At 60.7% G+C, this 20,333-nt stretch overlaps 1 protein-coding gene across 2 annotated transcripts; it reads right to left on the bottom strand.

Moving 5' to 3' along the window:
• Positions 1-2,469: 2,469 nt before the first annotated feature.
• SLC26A11 (solute carrier family 26 member 11) lies at positions 2,470-20,313 on the bottom strand. Of its 2 annotated transcripts, XM_072781908.1 has the most exons (17): positions 20,237-20,313; positions 19,089-19,324; positions 18,357-18,549; positions 17,974-18,059; positions 15,581-15,660; positions 14,346-14,488; positions 13,130-13,305; positions 12,714-12,786; positions 10,403-10,453; positions 8,517-8,577; positions 7,264-7,319; positions 7,050-7,190; positions 5,450-5,577; positions 4,988-5,087; positions 4,404-4,537; positions 3,986-4,058; positions 2,470-3,323 (listed from the first exon to the last, which is right to left on the bottom strand). In XM_072781908.1, the coding sequence occupies exons 2-17, from the start codon at positions 19,320-19,322 to the stop codon at positions 3,232-3,234; spliced, it is 1,821 nt and encodes a 606-aa protein (XP_072638009.1). In that variant the 5' UTR covers positions 19,323-19,324; positions 20,237-20,313; the 3' UTR covers positions 2,470-3,231. The 2 variants fall into 2 exon arrangements, with proteins under 2 accessions (XP_072638009.1, XP_072638010.1); XM_072781909.1 differs by lacking the exon at positions 5,450-5,577.
• Positions 20,314-20,333: the final 20 nt, after the last annotated feature.

The raw sequence follows: 20,333 nt of genomic DNA, 5'->3' as shown, positions 1-20,333 counted from the left end.
TGCCTGATAGCCACCAGGCCCTTCTCACCCTGCTCTGCAACGAGCCCTGCAAAGGCTCTTTGGAGGACGTGGAAATTAAGGGCCGGGGAGACGAGACAATTCATTCAACGACACGCAGCGAGAAACGAGAACGGCCTGGCCTCGAGAGAGCTCTCTGCAAAAGCTAGCCGTCGCCAGCAGATTCTGACGACCACCTCCTGGGATGGAGCGGGGACAGCACAGGCCCGAGCGAGGAGCTCGGAACAGCCGGGGCCTCCGGACCACGCTGGATGCGCATCTCACACCTGGGGCATCCAACGCGGCAGCCATGCGACACGGCTGGCACGAAGCTCTCGAAGCGTGGCTGGTCTGAACTCAGACTTCCCGCGGCGCACAGCTCACAGTGGGGTTCGAGATGTCGTGTGAGAGAAAGCACGTCGACTATCTCCTCTGTAAGTGGTGTACAGGCCACGTGTCCAAAGGATAGGATTGTGGGTGTAACAGGTTAAATAAACTTAATTTCAGCTGCGATTTGTTCAGTGAGGCTACTGGACGCGGCAAGACGGCACGTGTGGCTCACATGTGTGGCCCGTGTCGTGCTTCCATGGAGGGCACAGTTCTGGGTCAGCGTTCACTGTAGTCAGGGCTCCGGGAGCTGCTGTGACAGGTGGCCAGTGCCGTGGCGGGTGCTCAGCAGATGCCCTCCTCACTCTCTCTGCCCTAAACTTGGCCATTCTCAGTATGTGGCTTCGTGGGCACCAGGGAGGTCCTCTCCTGCCAGCCCGCCGGCCAGCAAGGGGAGCGAGAGCTTGCAGGAGGCAGCTCCCAGGACCTCTATTAGTTCGCCAGGGCTGCTGTAACAGAGTTGCACAGACCTGGAGGAGCCAAGGTCTGGGGGGTCAGCACGGTCGGTTCCCTCTGAGGCTGTGAGGCAGCAGCTTTCCCAGCTCCTCCTCCAGCTTCTACGTGTCTGAACCAAACCTCCTCTTCTTACAAGGGCTGAGCTGCCTGGATTAGGGACTCACTTAACTAATTACACCTGGTATGACCCTATTTCCAAATGAAGTCACATTCTTAGATACCAGGAGTCAAGAACTACAAGTCAGCATATGAATCTTGGCGGGGGTGGGGGGGTGCGGTGCAGGCAGTGTCCAGGCACAGCACACACCACCACCCACATCTCAGGGACATGGCTACACTCACCGGAGGGGCCGGGAACTACAGTGGTGCTGGTGGCACCGTCGCCCCGCCAGCCAGCTGCAGGTGGCACACCAGCCAACGGTAGCATCCACACCATCCCGGAGGCCCTGGGTCACAGGCCAGGGCCCAGAGGGGCTTATCTGCTGATGAGGGGTGACAGTGGGGCCCGTCCTGCATCCTTCAGCACTAAATCCCAAGCTCTTCCCATGCTGTCATGGCCATACCAGTCTTTTCTCTTTTTCTAAAATTTAACTTTAATATAAATTAATTATAAATTAAGCTTAAGTATATGACTTATTATATATTATTATATTAATATACAGATTAATTTTAAAACGTCATTTTTAACTATGAATGTATCGTTGAGAAATTGAACCATACGTATATGGTTAAAATCAACTGAAGCAGTACAACATCAGAGTAATTCCTTTTATCAGTTTGATGGTATCTTTCCAGGACTTTTTAAAAAACCTGTACAAACATCAGAGCGTCATTCCGTGGGTGAGTTCACACGAACGTCTCTTAAGATGAGCATCACTCTGCAAAGTGCCTCGTTTCCCCTGAGAAACACTAGCGCGTCGAGATGCACAGCCCTACCCCGTTCCTGTAAGTGCCACACGGCATTCCAGCTCGTGCGTTGCATGGCTAGGACATTCCCAAATTGAGACATTTTAGCTCGCTTTCATTTTCTAAAATTGTTAACGAGGTGGTGATAACCATCCTTGGATTGGCTCCCAGGCAGACGGGCCTGGGCTTTGTTGGAGCCGATGCCCGGAGGCGGAGCTGCCGAGGCACAGGGGCGGCTCTGGGTGAAGATCCGGGAGCCCAGGTCCCGCCACAGGGGACAGATTTGCCCGCTCCACCACTGGGACGGTCTCTGGGCTCCAGGAGGGGTGTGCCTGGTGTGTGGGCCGGGAACGACTGGGCCGCTGCTCCACGGGGCCCTGGGCAGGGATGGCCCAGCAGACAGGGCTCCAGGACATGCTCTTTGGGCAGAGAGTCTGCTTGAGGCAAGGAAATGCAGATTCAGGGCCAGGGGCTGGAAAGAGAGATCTCCCAGGGCGGGCCCAGGACGCCTGGCCAGGATCGTGTTGGGGGGAACGCTGCGGAGCTCCGGGGGCCACGTGCAGTGCGTTGTCTCTAAGAAGATCCGGGAGCCCAACCTCCCTTGGCTGTGAAGGCAGGCGTGGAAAGGTGCGTGTGCAGGGCGACGGGAAAAGGCCGCGGGCAGAGGCTCATGGAGTCTGCCGTGACACAGACACAGAACAAAGCACGTCGGAGGCACCGTGATTCACGTATTCTCTATTTATTATCACAACGAGTCACTCACATCAAGGACTGCATGAAAGGGTGGGTCACGGAGCACCACGTATGAAATGACCCCATCCGCACGCAGCTGCGAGCACAGGCCCACAGGCTGACTTTTGGACACGCGCGCACCCCGCGGGGAGGCGGCCCCAGCTACCACCGAGGCGGATGGAGGTGATTTCTTGTACTTTTTACAATAAGCGTGTACGGTTTTTACAAAAACACAAAAGCTAGGACTTTAATTTAAAAAACACTGACAACAAAACTGTTTTTAACAGACCCGTCAAGTCATCTGGCACGTCTCAGTTCCCTTCCCAAAAGCAGCGCAGACGCCACCGCCCAGGTTGGAACCTGCCTCGGGGCCGCCCGCCCCCCAGCGTCTCCCATAACCAAAAGGCGCTGGGGTGTGAGGACCCCTGCCCGGGACCCGGTGGGAATCCTGCCTCTTTGCTCTCACATGGTCTATCATTCTAGAAGGCTTTCTCCAAACCGCTCTTCAACCACTCTTTGGAAAAAGTCTCGTTCCCAGGGAACAGAGGGAGGCAATATTTCAGTCACCCCAAATGCAGCCAACGAGCCCCACCTATGGATGTCCATGTGTGGCTTGCTTCCTCCTTTGGGGGTCACCTGGCTCAGAGCCCTCAGGCCAATGCGGTTATAGGGCAGCATCTGGCATCACAGCATCAAGACTCTTCTGTGAGAACCCCCCCCCCCGCCAGCATCAGACGCCCATCCGTGCCCCCATCAGGCCTTCAGCAGGGCGACCTTGTGTTCCGGGACTGAGTCTTCGCTGATGTTGTAGGGCTGGATCCCTGGTTCTTGGCTCAAGTGTTTCTCTGCAGAAAAGAAATACGAGGCACGGGGAACGGTCACAACACAGAATGCGATTAAGGGCTGGTGGCTCAGGGTCCCGGTGCACGGAGAGTTGGGGTCTCTCCAGCCGGCACCCCCACCAGAGTCCCTGTCAGTGCCTCCTCACGTTCCACGCCCAGGTAACCCTCCCTTAGTGCTGGTGGACCCCCCACCGGGCCTCGTGGGTCGGCGCCTGAGTGGCTCCTTGCAGCCATATGGATGGATCTCGGACACCGCCGTGAGCCACGGATGTCAGCCACAGTCTCTATGCTCCCGGTCACGTGCAGTTCCACAACAGGTGGAGCTGAGCCACGGTGGAAGGGACCAGAACAGTGGCTGCCCCAGAGGGTCATGGGGAGGGACAGATGGAAGGGTACGTCGCACCCGTGCATACCCGGCTGCACCCACCTGTCAGAACTCCAGGCGCAGGTACCCACAGCGTAATTACAAACACGCCCTGACGTGACTCCCCGGAACAGGGGGCCCCCTGACTCTGTACCCTCCACCATCCCCACTCTGCCCGTGCCCCCACCCTTGCACTTGTCGCCCCCCTCCCAACCCTTCCGGTCCGGTCTCCTGATCCCGTGGGCTGCGGACACGTTGGGCCGAGCGGCTCTCTCTCAAATGACTCTCTGCCTGCACCTACCTGCCTCTTCCAGGGTGGAGAAGTACTGGACCCCCTTCAGGTCGGCGGACAGCAGCACACGGAGAACGGGAACCTGCGGAGCAGAGAAATCTGAAGTCCGGGGGCGGGGGGGTGTGCCTCTGCAGCAGCCCGCAGGCTGGTGATCGCCTCCCTGCTACGCCAGCACAGGGATACATTTTACACAATTACTCTCTAAAGCACACAAAACACAATTCTGCACACAAGCAAGAATGTAACAGTTCTGAGTAAGCTCTGGGGCCAGGTGCTGAGTCAGGGAGCAAGAGGGCCCAGCATCCTTGCAGTGTGACCTTCGGCAGGTCAGGGAGCTTCTTGGGACCTGACAGAATGACAACACGGCCACACACCAGGTCTGAGAGTGAACAAAACCCTGGCCAGGGCGCCCTGTTCTGACACCCACCTGCAGGCCGACGAAGGCGAGGGTGACGCCCTGCCTGTGGAAGTCCCCGAGCAGCTCCTCGAGCCCCAGCACCACAGTGTAGTCGATGCTGCAGACGTGGGTACACTCCAACACCGCACAGCGTGGCGGGGACGCTGCGGAGAAGGTGCAACCCGTCACGCTGGGCGGGGGCAGCTGCAGGAGGCCCTGGCACACAGTGAGGCCATCGGGAGGCCCACCTCCCAGCAGGCTGGGGGGGGGGGAAGGGTCGCGGGACCCCAGACAACAGGCGTCCGGGGATGGCAGCAGCTACTTCCTTCGGAGAACAAACAGGCCTCTTTTCTCCCCTAAATACCAACCCCCGGGGCGGGGGGGGGGATGGGGCTTTAGGAACAAAGACAGGAACATCCTCCCCTGCTGCATGCAGACAGCGAGCACCCACTAGATGCCACTGAGACGCCCCAAGACCTCCTGGAGCCGAGAGCCAGTGAGCTCCCCTGATAGCTGAGGACGGGGCCCTGGGGTCCTGCGGAGGCGGACTGGGGTATGGAAACAGTGTCCAGCACTGGGGGTGACTGCAGCCCGCCTCGTCCTGGCCCACGTACCTTCCAGGGCTCGGCTCAGTATCGCCTCCCGGAGGGCCTCCACTGCAGGGAAGTGCAGACCACTGGCCGGCTGCAGGACCAACACCGGCCCCTCTGACACCTGGAGACAAGTGGACAGAGTAGGGGAGAGCCAGTGTGTCCTGGAGGCAAGTCCAACCTGGCAGCTGCTAGGGGAACGGAGGCCCCAACCCAGGCCAATAAAACTGAGGGAAGCAGGAGCACTGAGCTGACCAGCCCTCAGCCACCCCCCCGCGGTCTCGTGTGTGGCAGGAGCTCTAACCCTTACGGCAAGAGGCTTACACTTGTCCACAGAGTGAACAGTCACTCCGCAGTGCCACGGGCCAGTCACACCGAAGATATGCAAAACAGCTGAGCCAAGGAGTACTGCCCAGGGCACCTGCACCCCACCAGGCCCCTGAGGCCAGGAGATCCCTCTTTTGGGGAGAACGGATGGACTGCTACCTGCATCTTGGGTCTGGCCACAGAGTGCAGGAGAATGAGCACGGACACCAGGGTCCCGGCCAGGATGCCATACTGCACCTCCCAGAAGCAGAGCAGGAACGTCACGCAGAGAGGCAACAAGTCCAGCCCTGGCAGAGAGGGATCCAGCTGAGGGGTAGTCCCCCCTCGGTAAGCCCCGGCTAGCCCGAGCCCTGGGGGACCTCTGTCTGGGGACTCAGGACTGACGCCAATCATGGGCCACACGGGCTCAGAGACGAGTCAGGGCCACCCCTCCTTGCCTGGCTGAGGGGCCGCTAGGACCCTGCCCTCTGGGAGGAGGTCGACAGTGGGCACTGGTCGAGGCAGGAACTTGGCGACAGGGCCAGACTTGGGGACCAGGGAGGCCTTGCGACCCCTCAGGGGCCACGTGCAGACCCTGCATGACACACGTGACCTCCTGCCGCAAACAGGTGGGTGGGCCTGGGGGTCAGCGCAAGACTCGGCCATGACACGTGGCACTCAGACAAGGCCCCATCCTCCTGGGCCTCCGTGCCCCGATGGGGGGCGGAGAGAATCACCGTTTCCCTCCCCTCATGACTCTTGGGGGCTGACGGGAGAGAAACCAGAGAGCCCCACAAGTTCCTCAACTGCTTCAATGAACAGAACAAACACTTCTTCCTGTAAAGGCCCCACAGGCTCAGGGGTGTCCCGAGCCACCGGGACTGGGAGAGAGCAGCGGACTGCTCTGTCGGCCATGCTGGTCACCCTGGAAGTCTCCCCTGCTCCCCCAGCTGAGCAGGGCTTGGGGCTGTGAAAGGGGAGCAGAGAAAGAAGGATGGGAAGGGAGAGGAGAGATGGGGGGAGGGAGAGGAGAGATGGAGGGAGGGAGAGGAGAGATGGGGGGAGGAGAAGAAGGGGCAAGAAGGGGGAGGAGGATGAGGGCAGGGAGGAGGAGGGGAAATGAGGGAGAGATGGGAGGGGAAGGGAGAGGAAGGAAGGGGAGGGGAAGGAGGAGAGAGGATGGGGAGATGGGAGGGGGAGAAAAGGGAAGAAGGAGGAGGGGAGAGGAGGGAGAGATGGGAGAAGGGAGGAAGGGGAGGGGGAGGAAGGGGAGGGGGAGGAAAGGGAGGGGGCGGAGGGGAGGTAAGGAAGGAGAGGTGGGAGAGGAAAAGGAGAAGAGGTAGAATGGGGAAGAGAGGAGAAAGGGGAGGGAAGAGGAGGGGAGGAGGGAGAGGAAAGATGGAAGAGGGGAGGAAGGAGGAGAGAGGGAGAGGAAAAGGAGGATGAAGAGAAGTGGGAGGAGGAGGAGCAGGGAAAGGAAGGAGAAGGGAAAAAGGAGGAGGGGAGGAGGAGGAGAAGTGAGAGAAGGGGGAGGTGGGGAGGGGAGGTGGGGGAGGAGGGGGAGGAAGGAGGAGGGGGGCAGGGGAGCAGGGGGTACCCTGAGAGTGTCAGGTTTGCTCAGCGCCGCATGGAGCTGGTCTAGGGTGCTCCGCGCGGCCTGACCCGCGGCCAGCAGGCCCAGATCCCAGAACAGGGACAGCGCCCCAAGCCTGAGCGGGGTCCTGGATGGCCAAGGGGGGGCACACTCCAGGACGCACATGACAGCCGAGAGCGTACGTACTCTTCACGCGCCAGAGCGTCCGGAAGATACTGGCGTCGAAGAGCGGGGCCACGGCCATGATGGTGACGGCGGCCAGCGCGGACTTGGGGATGTAGTAGAAGGGCGACGTCAGGTAGTCCAGCGACAGCAGCACCAAGGCTCCTGCGGGGAAATGGGTGCCGGTGACCCCCAACCCTGCGCACGCGCCCTGGGCCCGACGGGGTGGGGTGCTCACCTGTCACCAGGCCCCCCGCTGGGGTGCACACCCCCGACTGGGCGTTCACGGCCGTCCTGGAAGGCAACACGGGGACCGTTGGCGTCTGTGGGAGCCTGGGGGGCAGGGTAGGTGCCCTGGAGGGGACGGCGGGGCCCCGCGGACACTGGCACCTAGTGGGAGCCACAGAGGGGCACCCTGACCTCCAAGGCCCCCCAGCGGGGGGTGGGGTGGGGAGGCAATTGATGTCCCCAGGGTCCCCAGCCTGCGGTGTTGTCACGGCAGCTGGAGCAAGCACATCTGCTCCTGGCAACCCTTGTGCACCAACAGGGAGATGCAGGAGACACCGTCGAGATGGGTAACGTCCCCCTTACCACACCTGCCATGCACACGTGCACATACACGTGCACGTGCACACGGAGAGAAACTCCAGATGCCCTCGCCAGCTGCTCCCAGCGTGAACCTGCAAGTTAACTTCTGCTCCAACCTTCCTCTTTCCTTTTGTGTGTTTGGAAAACCGCATCCGAACCCGAGTCTCCGCCGAGAACCAGCCCACGAGGACCACAAGGGAGTGGCCACCTGATTCCCACGACACGAGGCCTCTGCCTCGCACCCGTTCCCGACAGCCCTGCCGGTGACCGGCGCTGCCTGTGTGGCCCCGGGAAGTAAGGCCGCCTCTCCGCTGGTGCCCACGGGGAGCCGCCGCCCCTCCCGCTGCCGTGGACTGAACGCACGCCGACCGTCTCAGCCACGAGGTGCCAGGCCAGAGCCGTGGGTACAGGCGAGGACGTCGAGTGTGCCCAGGGCCGTGCTCTGGAGGTTGGGGACGTCTGGTACCAGACGGGGTTGGGGCAGCGGCGCTGGGGCCCCCTTACTCTTCTCGGCCACAGGCCGCTCTGTCCTGCCCTCCTGCCTGGCGAGGGGCCGCTGGTGGCACTGGGCCTGGGGCTCCGCATGACCCACCGCCTGCTCCAGGCAGAGCGCCGAGGTTCTCATCCCCCTGTCCCTTAGGACCGCGTTCTGCCCTGAGACGCGGCGAGCCCTGCATGGGCTGGGAATGGTTAAGGACCAACACGTGAGGTCACGAAGGACACCGAGCAGCCCCACTCCCACATCCCATGGACGCTGATCCAGGGCTGCGGCTGCTGCGTGGGAGAACAGAGCGGCGTCGACAAGTGGGCAAGCGCCCGGCAGGCCCCTCGAGGTGGACGCAGACCGTGTGGCCTGGGCGGGACCCACCCGCGGCGCAAGGAAGGAAGAACATGGTCACTCACCGTCCAAAGCTGCCCGTGACCGGGTAGGAAGAGACGAGCGAGCCCAGCACGTTGGTCAGGCCTGCGGAGAAAACGGAAGGAAAAGGTTTATCCACGAGGGAGGGGGTGTGAGATAGAGGGGGGTGTGAGATAGAGGGGGGTGTGGGGAGGGGGGCCCGAAACCAGAAAGGAAACAGAAGAGAGCGAGAAGATTCACCCAGGAGCGTCTGTATGTCTGCGTCCGTGTGTCTGTCTCAGGAAAAAAAAACAACCACGATCTTTGCCGAGTTCACTGTGGCCTCACTGGCCCCGGCCCTGCCCATGCGCACCAGGGAGGGGAACCCACCTCCGCAGGAGCGGCCGAGGCCAGGTCGGGCCAGCAGCCCCACAGGCCGTGCCCGAGGCCAGCTGCCCACCCACTGGGCCCCTCGAGCTCCTTCAAACCCACACCCCTCTCGGAGATGACCGGCTGGGGGACAAGGTCACGGCCAGTAAGCGGTCCACCCCTGTGACACTGACTCACCCACACCCAACAGAACCTGGCCGGGCCCCTGAGGACAGAGGTAACCAGCCCACGTTTATCACGGGTGGCCCTGCCAGCATCTGGCTCACGCTGGGGCCTTCACAAACACCACAGGCTCACACCACAACGGGGTCACAGGTCCAACGCCCCCTGGAGATGGCGGCGCAGTGTGGGGCCCGCTCAGAACCAGGCCCTCCCGGGTCCCACAGCCCAGCACGTGCCCCAAGAGCAGGGCAGACGCCGAAGAGTGTGGGAAAAGCTGTGCACAGACCACACGCAGTCACCCCGGCTCCTTATGATGGGCCCTCAGGACTCGGTGGGGAGCCCTACTGCTCGAGGCGCTGCGGACGCGTGGATCCCTCCCACCGCGGGGTTCTGGGGGGCCCCGGGAGGCCTCTCGCCGTGCGCCTGCTGGACAGCTGCCCAGCCTCTCCTACGCCATGGCGTCAGCAGCCCTCATGATCCCCATGTCCACCTCAACCCCAGCTTGGTGGCCACTCCTTGCTGGGCCCATCAAGGGGGGAGCCCTGTGCTATCTGCACAAGCGGGAACGGGAGGCTCCGAGGGCTACACTTGGGAACTGCTGCTACTGGGCGCGGGGAGGTCAGTCTGCAGACTCCACCTGCCACCTGGGTGACACCATGAGCTCCGAGAGGAGCCCCCCAAAGCCCGTGACCCACCCTGGCGCCCCATGCCCTCTGCCATCAGGAGATCCAACGGCTCTGGTCCAAAATGCTGCCGTGAGGTGAAGCGGCCTAGGGGAGGCTCCCGCGGACTCCCCAGGGAAGGACCTAGCACCGCTGCCCGGTCAGACGCGTGCCCACCTCACCAGCGGCAGGAAGGAAGAGAAGCCTGGTGCCCACAAAACTGAAAACAGTCCCGATAACTGAATTTAAGATTCATGCTGTGCCCTCAGAATGAATCCCCAGAGAGACCAGATTCACAAAGACAAGACAAAACAAAACTGGGGCACCGGGCACTGTCCCATCCACGGGGGGCCCACCCGAGTCCTCACGGACCCGCCTGCCAGCCTGGAGGGAGGCCACGAGCGGGCACAGGGCATCAAGGTCCCACCTGGCCACGTGCTTCAGCAGTGTGACCCCAGCGGGACATTCCAGGTATTCCCTGACAGGGACGAGGCTACAGACCTCGGGGTCTGGTATACAGCAAGCGCTCAGGAAGCTTCAGCCACAACGGACACCACGTGTCAGCGGTCTAGTCCCAGTGATTACGCGGAACCATCTGGAGGCTTAAGGATGAATCCATGCGAGTATTTCAAAGGGTCCGGCTCAGGGCCACCTGTGCTGCGGGTACCTCACGGTGCCCATCACTACGACCGCGCGGCTCAGGTGGGATGCGGGGCAGCACGCTCGCGGGCACTTACCGATGGCCAGCAGCTCCTGGTTGGCGTCAACACGGTAATTATTTTGAGAAGCTGAAGAGAAAGAAGGATAAAAACACGGTCACTGGGTACCCGACTAAGAAACCATCCGCAAGACGAAGACCTCCGTTATAGATCCCCACGCACTGTATCACCTACATGTCCTAAATGCGGCGCGTGAACGCGTGCAAAACACGAGCGTACGCGACTCTACGTGCGTACGTGTCTCCGTATCACAGAACAAGCAGAGATGGACGTACGGCAACGTGTTCACAAGGCGCAACTAGGGATGTGAAGGACGGCGCAAGGGATTCGCTCCTTTGTGCTTTTCTGCGCTTCAGACGTTTCCCACGAGACAGATCCGTGCTTGTGAGAGAAGGGGAGGCGTCTGAGCTGAGAGATCTCTGACCACAAGCGGAGAGACCAGCAAGTCCCAGCTGAGGCCGTGCAGAGGGGAGCCCGCAAGAGTCTAGGGGGACACGGCCGGGGAGGCTTGCACCTGACACAGCGCCTGGCGAATGTTCCCGCCAAGGGTCACGGGCTCTGCGGGCTGGAAGCCACCGTGGGAGCCCATAAACACGTAGGCGAGACGGTGTTCCAGCAGCGCTTCTTTAATTAATTAATTTTTTAAAAAAAGATTTTATTTATTTATTCATGAGAGACAGAGAGAGAGAGAGGCAGAGACACAGGTGGAGGGAGAAGTAGGCTCCATGCAGGGAGCCTGACGCGGGACTCGATCCTGGGTCTCCAGGATCACGCCCTGAGCCAAAGGCAGGCGCTAAACCGCTGAGCCACCCGGGCTGCCCAGCAGCACTTCTTTTATGTAAACGCTGGGATACAAAAGTCACATGCTTTTCATGTGTCACAACATCCTAATCTCTGGAAATATTTTACAGACTCATTTAAAAACATCAAAGCCCCCCCCCAAAATAAATTAATTAATTAATTAAATAAATAAATAAATAAATAAATAAATAAATAAATACGTCAAAGCCCCTCTTAGGTCGCAGGCAGCAGGCTGAGGTTCTCCGAGCCCTGGTTTTGGAGAACGGCAAGCTTACAAGTTAGGACATCAGGCGACTTCAGGAGAAAACGAAGTTGTAAAATGACAAGAGGCATATATGCTGTTGAGATGTAGCCTCCGAGATACCCCCAAAGTTCCTTCCCTACTCAGAAAAAATCAGAAAAACAAAAATGGCACAAAGACTTGGTTGGAATGTGTGGCATGACCTCGAGCAGCCACTGGCTGTTAGATGGGACAACCCCTTGGACTGGGCATCAGGCACGGGTGTCCTTGAAGGATGGGAGGCTCAAGAGGCTGCCACAAGCACAAGCCACAAGGTCCGCATGGTTATGGTGACACCCACGCCGTTCATTGGGGTCCATCTTTAGAAATGACCTATATCCCAATGCAACAGGAGCATAACCATCATAGAGCGGGAAAAAAATGCCACCACGCGCACAATACGAAACTGAACACCCCGGAGACCCAAGGGAGGGGACACGCGAGCGTCAGAGCAGCCTCAGCTCCGATGGAGGAATCCCAGTGCAGGGCGACAAATAGGTACTTGGGTACCTGGTGGCCTCCCCGGGCACTCAGCCAGCTGGGAGGGGCTCACTGTTCCATCTTGGGGGATTTTGGGAACTTGTCGCTAAACACAGCCGATGCTACCTACTATGTGAGACCTTTCAACAAAATTAATCTCATCAAAAACAGACTTAAAACTTATCCCTTCCTGACATCCTACTTTTTCCTACGACCCACAACTTTAACTGCCTGTGTCCAGGGGCGCCTGGGAGGGCTCAGGGGTGAAGCGTCTGCCTTCGGCTCAGGGCGTGACCCCGGGGTCCTGGGATCGAGTCCTGCATTGGGCTCCCTGCAGGGAGCCTGCTTCTCCCTCTGCCTGTGTCTCTGCCTCTCTCTGTGTCTCATGAATAAATAAATAAAATCTTAAAAAAAAAAAAAAAAAGAAACAACTGCACGTGTCTGGTGGGCAGAGGCCGTGACGAATCTCTTCCTGACTCCACGATCCGCTGGAAGTCGGCGGGTGGGGGGCACGTTTACGCCACAAAAAAGGCAAAGGCGAAACGCAGGCCCTTCTCTTTCCAGAGAGCAGCTGGCACATGTTACCAGCCGCCACCGGATGGGGTTTCTCATCATAAAATCCACTTTTACTACAACATGAGCATGTGTTACTTGGATAAAAACTCAAGCTGTTAGAAACCGAAGCAGATAAAAGCAAGCAAAAAAAAGCAGGCAAGCAAGGCGGGCTCCAGGCCACCACTAGGGAGGCAGGGACGGCAGGCAGCTTACCGAAGGACTTGGCCACCGCGATGCTCTCCAGGAGGCCCATCAGGGGCACCACAGCCAGCCCAGCCCCCATGTCCTGAGGGAGGAGAGAGGGGTGGTCAGTGACCCGCCCAGGCCACACCGGGCTCTGCGTCTGACAGAGGAAGGCAGACCTTAGCTGTGGGGCGGGACACAGAGCAGAACGCAGAACACGGCCCTGCTCTGCCAGCGTCCACAACGCCAGAAACTCCCCTGGGCTTGGGCAGAAACAAGACGTGCTGTCCTTCGAGGCTGTCCCTGCACCCAGAGCTGCTCCGTCCTGAGGACACCGCCGTCCTGGCGGGGCTCAGGGCTCCTCGTTACAGGCAAACGCGTCAGGGGCCCAGGCCCAGAGGCCACCACGGTTCAGCCCGGCGGCCCAGCTCCCCGTCTCTGCCCACCTGTACCATCTCGGTGAAGGAAACTGTCCCGTTGGCTGTGGTCACTGAGAAGGGCGGAGTCCGGACTGGAGGGAGCCCCTCGGCGGTCTGCCCCGTCAGGACGAAAGGCTGGTATCCGGTGACCTCGAAGGAGTAGGCGACCAGGGCGGCAAAGGAGACCACCAGGGCGTTGCGCGCTAGGACAGAACGAGACCCACTGGTGAAATCTGGCTCCTCTGGGTCCCTGGGCAGTAAATGCACCCGAGGAAGCAGGACCCCCTCCTCCAGCCACGGCGCCTGACACTCCAGCCTGAAAAGAGCACACACACTGGCGACCGTGGGGCAGGCACGGGCACGTGACACCACGGCAAACGCAAGACAGCGGGACAGGCCAACGGTGACACACGTGGCCTACCCGTCCCAGGCACTGGTCCCGGTGGGCTCCGTCCTTCACCTCTTGCCTGGGCTGCTGCTTCTTTTTTTTTTTTTTTTAATTTCCTTTGTCAGAGAAAGACACCGTGTGTGCAGCCGTGCTCGTACGGGGGGAAGCCCGCAGGAGGGAGAGACTCCCCGGCAGGCTCCCTGCTGACCACAGAGCCCACGCACGGCTTGACCCCACGACCCGGAGATCAGGACCTCCGGTTCCACCCAGGTTCCTCTTGGCCAAGGTGCCACCCTGGCTTCTTATGGGGGTGATACCTCTTCCCAGAGTACAAGCCCCGCTGCCCACTCAGCTCTCAAGGGGCTGTGTCACGCTGTCACCACTGATGTTGTCAGGACAGTTACATCAGCTGTTTACCATCTCCCAGGGCCCCGCTACCCATCGTGGGATGGGAGAGCCACGCAGTTCAGGCAGCACCAGGTGGTCCGTGTGCTTTCTCTGTCAGGCACCTGCCAGGGCGTCCTGGCCTCCGCACCGCCCACGTCCCGGCCAGATCAGCCTTTGCCATGGGGGGCCGTGCACGCTCAGTGGCCTCCCCAGCCTCTCCCACCAGAATAGCCTCGCCCAGGAATCTCAACCAGAAATGACTCCAGACGGTGCCAGCTGCCCCCAGGGCAAAACTGCCCCTGCTTGAGAACTCCTGCACCAAACGGGGCTTTCCACCCTGGCTGTGAATCGCCCAGACTGGGGACACGGGACTCTCTCGGGATGGGACTCCGGGCCCGAGGTGACCACAAGGTGCACCCCAGGCATGCAGGACGGCTGGAGAACGTCCTTGGTCAGAACCCCGCTCACCTGTCGTTGCAGTCCACACCAGCCCGTGGCTGAGCCGCACGCCCGGGGGCATCTCGGGGTGCACGGGAGGCACGTGGTCTCGCATCAGCTTCAGCACCAGCAGCAGCACCATGCACACCAGCCCCAGCACAGCATCACCCACCCTGCAGACGGACACACTGGTCACGCCCAGGCCAGCCCAGGGCATGCACCTCCGCCCTGCCATCGCCCCATCTACCCGAAAGCCTTCTCCCTCGATCGCTCTTTCTGCCTTTTCCTAAGAAGCACGCGTCTATGTTCTACCTCAAAACTTTATTCAAACCTTAGTGACCACACAGGCCAGCGTCGGCCTGGGACTCGAGACCCAGGTCACAACAGCAGTAGGGCTACTGGCTCATATTTGCAGAGACCTGGCTCTGTGGGCGACAGATGCCTCATCTATTCCTGAAGGTTCATTTCCCACAGCCCATGATGATGTCCTCTAACCAGCTTCCAATCTCCTACCCCCCGAGGGTGAGCCCCACAGGCCGCATGTCCTGGGCCAGGCTGGGTTCAGCCCCGGGAAGCCCCGTGATAGACCAGAGGAGGAGGACAGAACAGTTGGTCACAGGTCTCCCTGATCCCTTGGGCCTCAGCACTGCCCCTCACCACCCACCCCGGCAGCTCCCCCAAAGTCAAAGCGTCTTCCTGCTTCTCCCACTAGGGAGATGCCCTGGCTGCCGGCTGGGCTCCCTAGGAGCATCTCCCGCCTTTCCCCTGGGAGAGGCCCTTCACCTGAAGAAACCCCATGACCCGTGGCCTGGCTCACGCCCCCTCCCCCTGCACATCCTGCTGCACCTGCCTCCCCCATGTCCTGTGTTCTCACCCAACTACAAACCCATGGAGCAAGACTGCTGCTCTTGCCCTGCGTGGGGCCCTCCCACTCCTACCACCCGAGGAGGCTCTGCACAGGGGCATGCGACGGCTCTCAGGCTCCCTGGGGCAGAGCTTCTAGAACTGTAGGGCCTACACAGACTCGCCGGGGTTGCCACTGACCCCTGACTGAGCCGGTCTGGGCAGGGTGGACACTCTGGGTTTCCAACCAGCTCCCCTGTGATGCTGCTGGTGCTGCCCTAGGACCCGGGTTTGGGCGGCCAGGCCCCAAGGGACTGGGATAAATGCCACCTGGGGGTGGAAATGGGGCAGGGCCTGGGCGAGGGGGTCCGGAGGGAAGAGCTTCCTCACAGGAGGGCAGGGGCCACATGGCCGGCAGATACCTGGTCTCTCCCACCTTGCGGAAGGTCTGATACACTTGCAGGAAAAACTGCCTCGGGATGTCCTGCAGTCCCAGGAGGTTCTGTTCAAACAGAGATTGTGAGACGACCCTCCCCTGCAGTATCTCCGTACCCCTCAGCCCCCCTCCTGGGGGCACATCCCGAGGCTCTCGGAGGACTACCTGCCCATTCCCAAAGCCCCCGGGCAGGAGGTAAAAATTCTCAAGGGGAGAGGTACTGCCCATTTGGGGTCCGTGACCCCTCCTGGTGAATAATCCTGCCTTGCGAAGAAAATCAGTCTGGGTGATTTCAAAGCAGGGAGACCAGTACACTCATGCCCTGGTCCCTGGTCCAGGGTCCAGGGTCCAAGGTCTTGCCTGTCTGCCCTGTGGGCCCCACCGCCCTAAGCTCACTCAGGGAGGGCCCGGCCCCCTCTCATCACTGGCCCAAGGCCACAACCGTCACCCGGAGGCCCGCTCGCTGGGCTCTGCTCTCTGCCAGAGGGAAAATCAGGTGGAGCTACGGGCAGAACCACCAGGAGCTCCGAGAGCCTCCAGGGAAGAGCCGCTGAGGGACCCAGGCAGGCACGGTCCTTGGAGGGAAGAAGGGGAGTAGACTCTGTGTTTTAATTCTTTATCCCATGTGAGACCTGGTGGGCAGTGTTGGGGGGGCAGCTGAGGCCCAGATCCCGGAGCGGTCAGGCTCCAAGGACCCCAAACCCCGGCACGCAGCCATGGATTCTGGGACCCAGGGGCTCCTGCCAGGGCAGGTCAGGAGAACCCCCACTCCCGACCCCCACTCTGGCCCAGGGCTCTCAGATGGCTGTCGTGACCTAGTCAAGGTGCTAAAGATTTAGGGGACTCGAGCCACCAAGCACAAGTGCATAAGAAGCTACCTTCTACGCACCACAATCCCATAAACGAATGCTCCTGATGCCAAAAAAGGAAAGATATTGTTTTCCAAATAAAGGACAAACCCTCCCACGGAACAGCACTTGCCAAGCTTACCCTGACATATGTGCACACAGAACACACAAACCATGTCCACCCACACCTTCCTAAGGAGCTCCCTCCTCCCTACGCGCAGATAACGATGAACCTGCCTCGCAGAGGCATCAGGAGAATCGGCCTCGTACAGGAAGGGTTTAACCCAGCACGTGGGAGCGCAGAAAGGGTCAGCTACCTTCCTCTCGCTCATACCCTCCTGCCCCTGACACTCTCGCTCCACTTCCATCAGGGAGGCCGCCCTGGGCCAGGCCGGAGCAGAGCCTGGCCACGGGAACCCTGGCTTAGAGAGGCAGGCTGGTGACACCAGGTCCTGAGGCAGAGGTGGGCCTTCATTTCTTCGATCTGGCTCTGCCCCACTCTGCACACCCAGCTTGGCGCTCACCTACTTCTGCACACAGTTTGGGGCAGGGCGGCTGCAGCTGCAAGCAAAACCATTCCTGCCCTTTGGGAACTTAAAACCCAAAGAGAGGCGAACAAATGATGTTCTTGGATCACTGAGGATGAATTCTACTGTTCCCTACAGGCTTTGTTTGTTGTTTTAAGATTTTATTTACTTGCTTAGAGAAAAAGTACAAGTGTGGGGAGGAGAAGAGAAGAAGGAAGAAATCCCAAGCAGGATTCTAAGCACAGGGCCCAACATACGGGGCTCGATCTCACAACCTTAAGATCATGACCTGAGCAGAAGCAGCCAAGAGCCGGGTGGTTTACTGACTGAGCCACCCAGGTGCCCCTCTGTTCAGTATTTTTCAAACACCACCTCCTTAGGTTTCTGTTAAAAACACTTATGAGAAGAATGCCCTGGCAGCTCAGATCATGATCCCAGGGTCCCGGGGTCAATCCCCATATCAGGCTCTATGCTCACTGGGGAGCCTGCTTCTTCCTCTCCTCTGCCTCTCTCCCTACTCGTGCTGGCTCACTTTCTCTGTCTCATATAAGCCAACAAAAATCTCAAAAAAAAAAAAAAAAAAAAAGGAAAACATGGAACAAAAGTCAGAGAAAAAACATCACATCTAAATGAAATCATCTACCTAAATTAGCATGAGAGAATGATTAGCTTTTCAAAACATTGGTGGTACACAGTGGGCCTGAGAGGCTGCGCTGGCAGATGTGTACCGGGGGCAAAACAGAATCACCCAGTGAGGAGAACCAAGCACACTGGCGTGAAAACTCCAACAGGAGTGGGGCTGTGGTCACCAATCACCCAAATTACCTGTTGTGCAGTCGGGCCATCACTCGGCATCTCCCCTGAGGGCTCATGGAATTAATGGAGACCCGCTCAGGCACCTTGTGCTCTGAGCTCTAGAACAGCACATCACCTGGCCCACACATATGGAACCCAGCGTGGTCCTACTTACCCAGGAGGTGCCTGGGAGCCAACTAGCGGCCTACCTTGATCTGCCCGAAGCCGATGGTAATGGTGGCAGCAGATGTGAAACCTTTGATGACGGGACAGGAAATGAAATCCAGCAGAAAGCCTGACCATCCAAGAGTGGATACTTAGCTGGTGACCCCAGTCCACCCAGTCCCAGAGCATGTGGGTGGATGGGGGCTGGGAGAGGCGGTCTGGGTGGGAGTGGGGCTAAGGACTGGTGGGCCACACATCTCACTTGGACTGGTTTGGACATTGGGGAAGGGAGGCTAGGGTCTGAGGCCCTGGGCACTTCTCTAAGCGTCCCGGCCTCTAAGCAGAATAGTGGAGAGCCAAGGGGCCAAGGCATCCCCAGGAGGCAGGGGCCTGGGTACCCCGTGGCAGGAAGGCCTGAGCGTCTTACCCAAGCGCAGGAAGCCCATGGCTAACTGGATGCAGCCTGATAGGAAGGCCAGCAGCACAGCATAAGCAGGCTTGTGGAAAGTGTAGAAGGAGACCAGGAGGGACATGATGGCCGTCGGGCCCAGCGTCACATCCCGGGAGGTGCCCAAGAAGAAATACACGAAGCATCCCATGAAGGCAGAGTAGAGGCCGTACTGGTGGGGAGACAGCGTTGAGCATCGAGGAGGCGCTCGGCATGCCCACAGGGTCCCCGGGGGGAGATGTCCGAGCACAGGATCTGTGGTGGTCATTGCAACTAGGGGCACAGCGGCACACACGGGAGGGCAAAAGCACTCACCGTGTCAGTCATAGTGTGGGCCTACAGCGATTAGGGGGCCTCTTTTCTCCCTGCACCCCAGGTGGGTGCCAGCAGGAGCACAAAGGCCTGGGTGCTTGTCAGCCTGAGAGTCTAAGAAAGCATTCTTCAGACTATGGTGAGTCACCTTGCTGGACCCATCAGGCAACCCAGCACTAGCTCAGTGCCTGTGTGTGACAAGTGTGGCAAGAGCAGGTATGGGGCATGTGTCTGGCCAAAAACAGTCATGTGCTATACATTGTAAACTAAGACATTGTGGGCCTCATGGGGCTAAAGTTCTGGCATCCTGCTTGTCTGGAGGCGATATTACGTGTTTCTGCTGTTTCTGGGCAGATGCCGAGGCTGGAGTGGGGGCAGCAGATGAGGCAGACGTCTCACCTGGGGCGGGAGTCCAGCCACCTCAGCATAGGCCAGCGCCTGGGGGATGACCGTCAGCCCAACAGACAGTCCGGCGATGAAGTCCATCTTCAGCCACTGCACGGAGTAGTCTGGTAGCCAGGCCAGGATGGGCAGGCGCCTCTGCACCGCCGCAGGGGAGCAGCAGCCCGCCGGTGGGGCCATGCTGGCCCCCGAGGGCCTGGCCTGACCCAACGCCTTCAGGGAAGAGGGCATGCCTGGGGTGGGCATGGGGGCGACACAGACCAGCGGTCAGGGTCTGGGCTCGCGAGAATCCAGCAATAGGGAGGGGTCTAGGGCCACCAAAAGGGCCCCATCTGTCCCCCCTCCCAGGGGATCTGAGCCAGACGGATTAAATGTGCCCTTTGGCTGGTCTCTAAAGAAGCCAAACCTGTTCAGAAAAGGGGGGGGGGGGCTCAAGAAAAGCCGCAGCCCCCACCCTGGCCCCGGCTCACTGCTCTCCCTGAATCCACCTGCCCCAACCCCAGCTGCCTTCTTTCCGCGGATGCCGCCCAGGGGCCCCCTCGTCCGGCTGGGGGGGCGGGGTGGGGGCGTGGGTGGGGGGACTGCAGCCTCGAGGGCGCCAGGCTTTGCAAGTGCGCAACACCGCGGCTCCACCTACTACCGCGGACTGCGGCGCCGTGGAGGGTCTCCCCTCGCGAGGCCGCGCCTCCCCCCACCCCACCCCCACCGCCACCCCCCACCTGTGGCTTTCGCGTCCCTCCCGAAGCGCCAGGGACTCTGGCGGGCTCGCGGGGGGCACCCGAGGCCCCTCCGTCGGCGATTCAGGATGCGCAGCATCCTCCAGGGCCCCGCGCCCCCCGGCCCCCCGCGCCCCCGCGCCCCCCGCGCCCCCGCGCCCCCCGGCCCCCCGCGCGCAGAGCCGGCCCCGAGCACCCCTCCCCTCACCCCGCAGCCGCCGGCCCCGCCCCCGGGTCGCAGGTGGGGCCCCGCGCGGCCGACCGCTCCAGCGAGGGCGGTGGGGACCCGGCGGGGGCGCGGGGGGCGGGGGTCGGGGGGGCAGGGACCCCGCGGGGGCAGCCCGCGCCGCCCCGGCGACCTGGACCTGGGCCGGCCCCGCGGAGCTCGCCCCTCCGCCTCGGGCCCCGCTCCCCCCCGCGCGGACTCACCGGGCGCCGCCGCTCGGGGTCTCGGGCGCCGCCGCAGCCGGGTCCGCAGGAACCGCAGAGGGAGGCGGGGGCGGGGGCGGGGGCGGGGGCGGGGGCG

This window comes from Canis lupus, chromosome 16 (assembly GCF_048164855.1).
Source record: "Canis lupus baileyi chromosome 16, mCanLup2.hap1, whole genome shotgun sequence".
Classification (NCBI taxonomy): Eukaryota; Metazoa; Chordata; class Mammalia; order Carnivora; family Canidae; genus Canis; species Canis lupus.
The sequence above is the reverse complement of the archived record's forward strand: the minus strand, read 5'-3'. Positions and strand labels throughout refer to the sequence as shown.

Bases quoted from the DNA above. Each gene is read 5' to 3' on its own strand.
- SLC26A11 (XM_072781908.1), bottom strand. From the start codon at position 19,322: ATGCCCTCTTCCCTGAAGGCGTTGGGTCAGGCCAGGCCCTCGGGGGCC. The intron at 10,454-12,713 runs GTAAGCTGCCTG...CTTTCTCTTCAG, and splicing joins CGCGGTGGCCAAGTCCTTCG to CTTCTCAAAATAATTACCGT. The intron at 4,538-4,987 runs GTACGTGGGCCA...CCTTCTCCGCAG, and splicing joins ACTGAGCCGAGCCCTGGAAG to CGTCCCCGCCACGCTGTGCG.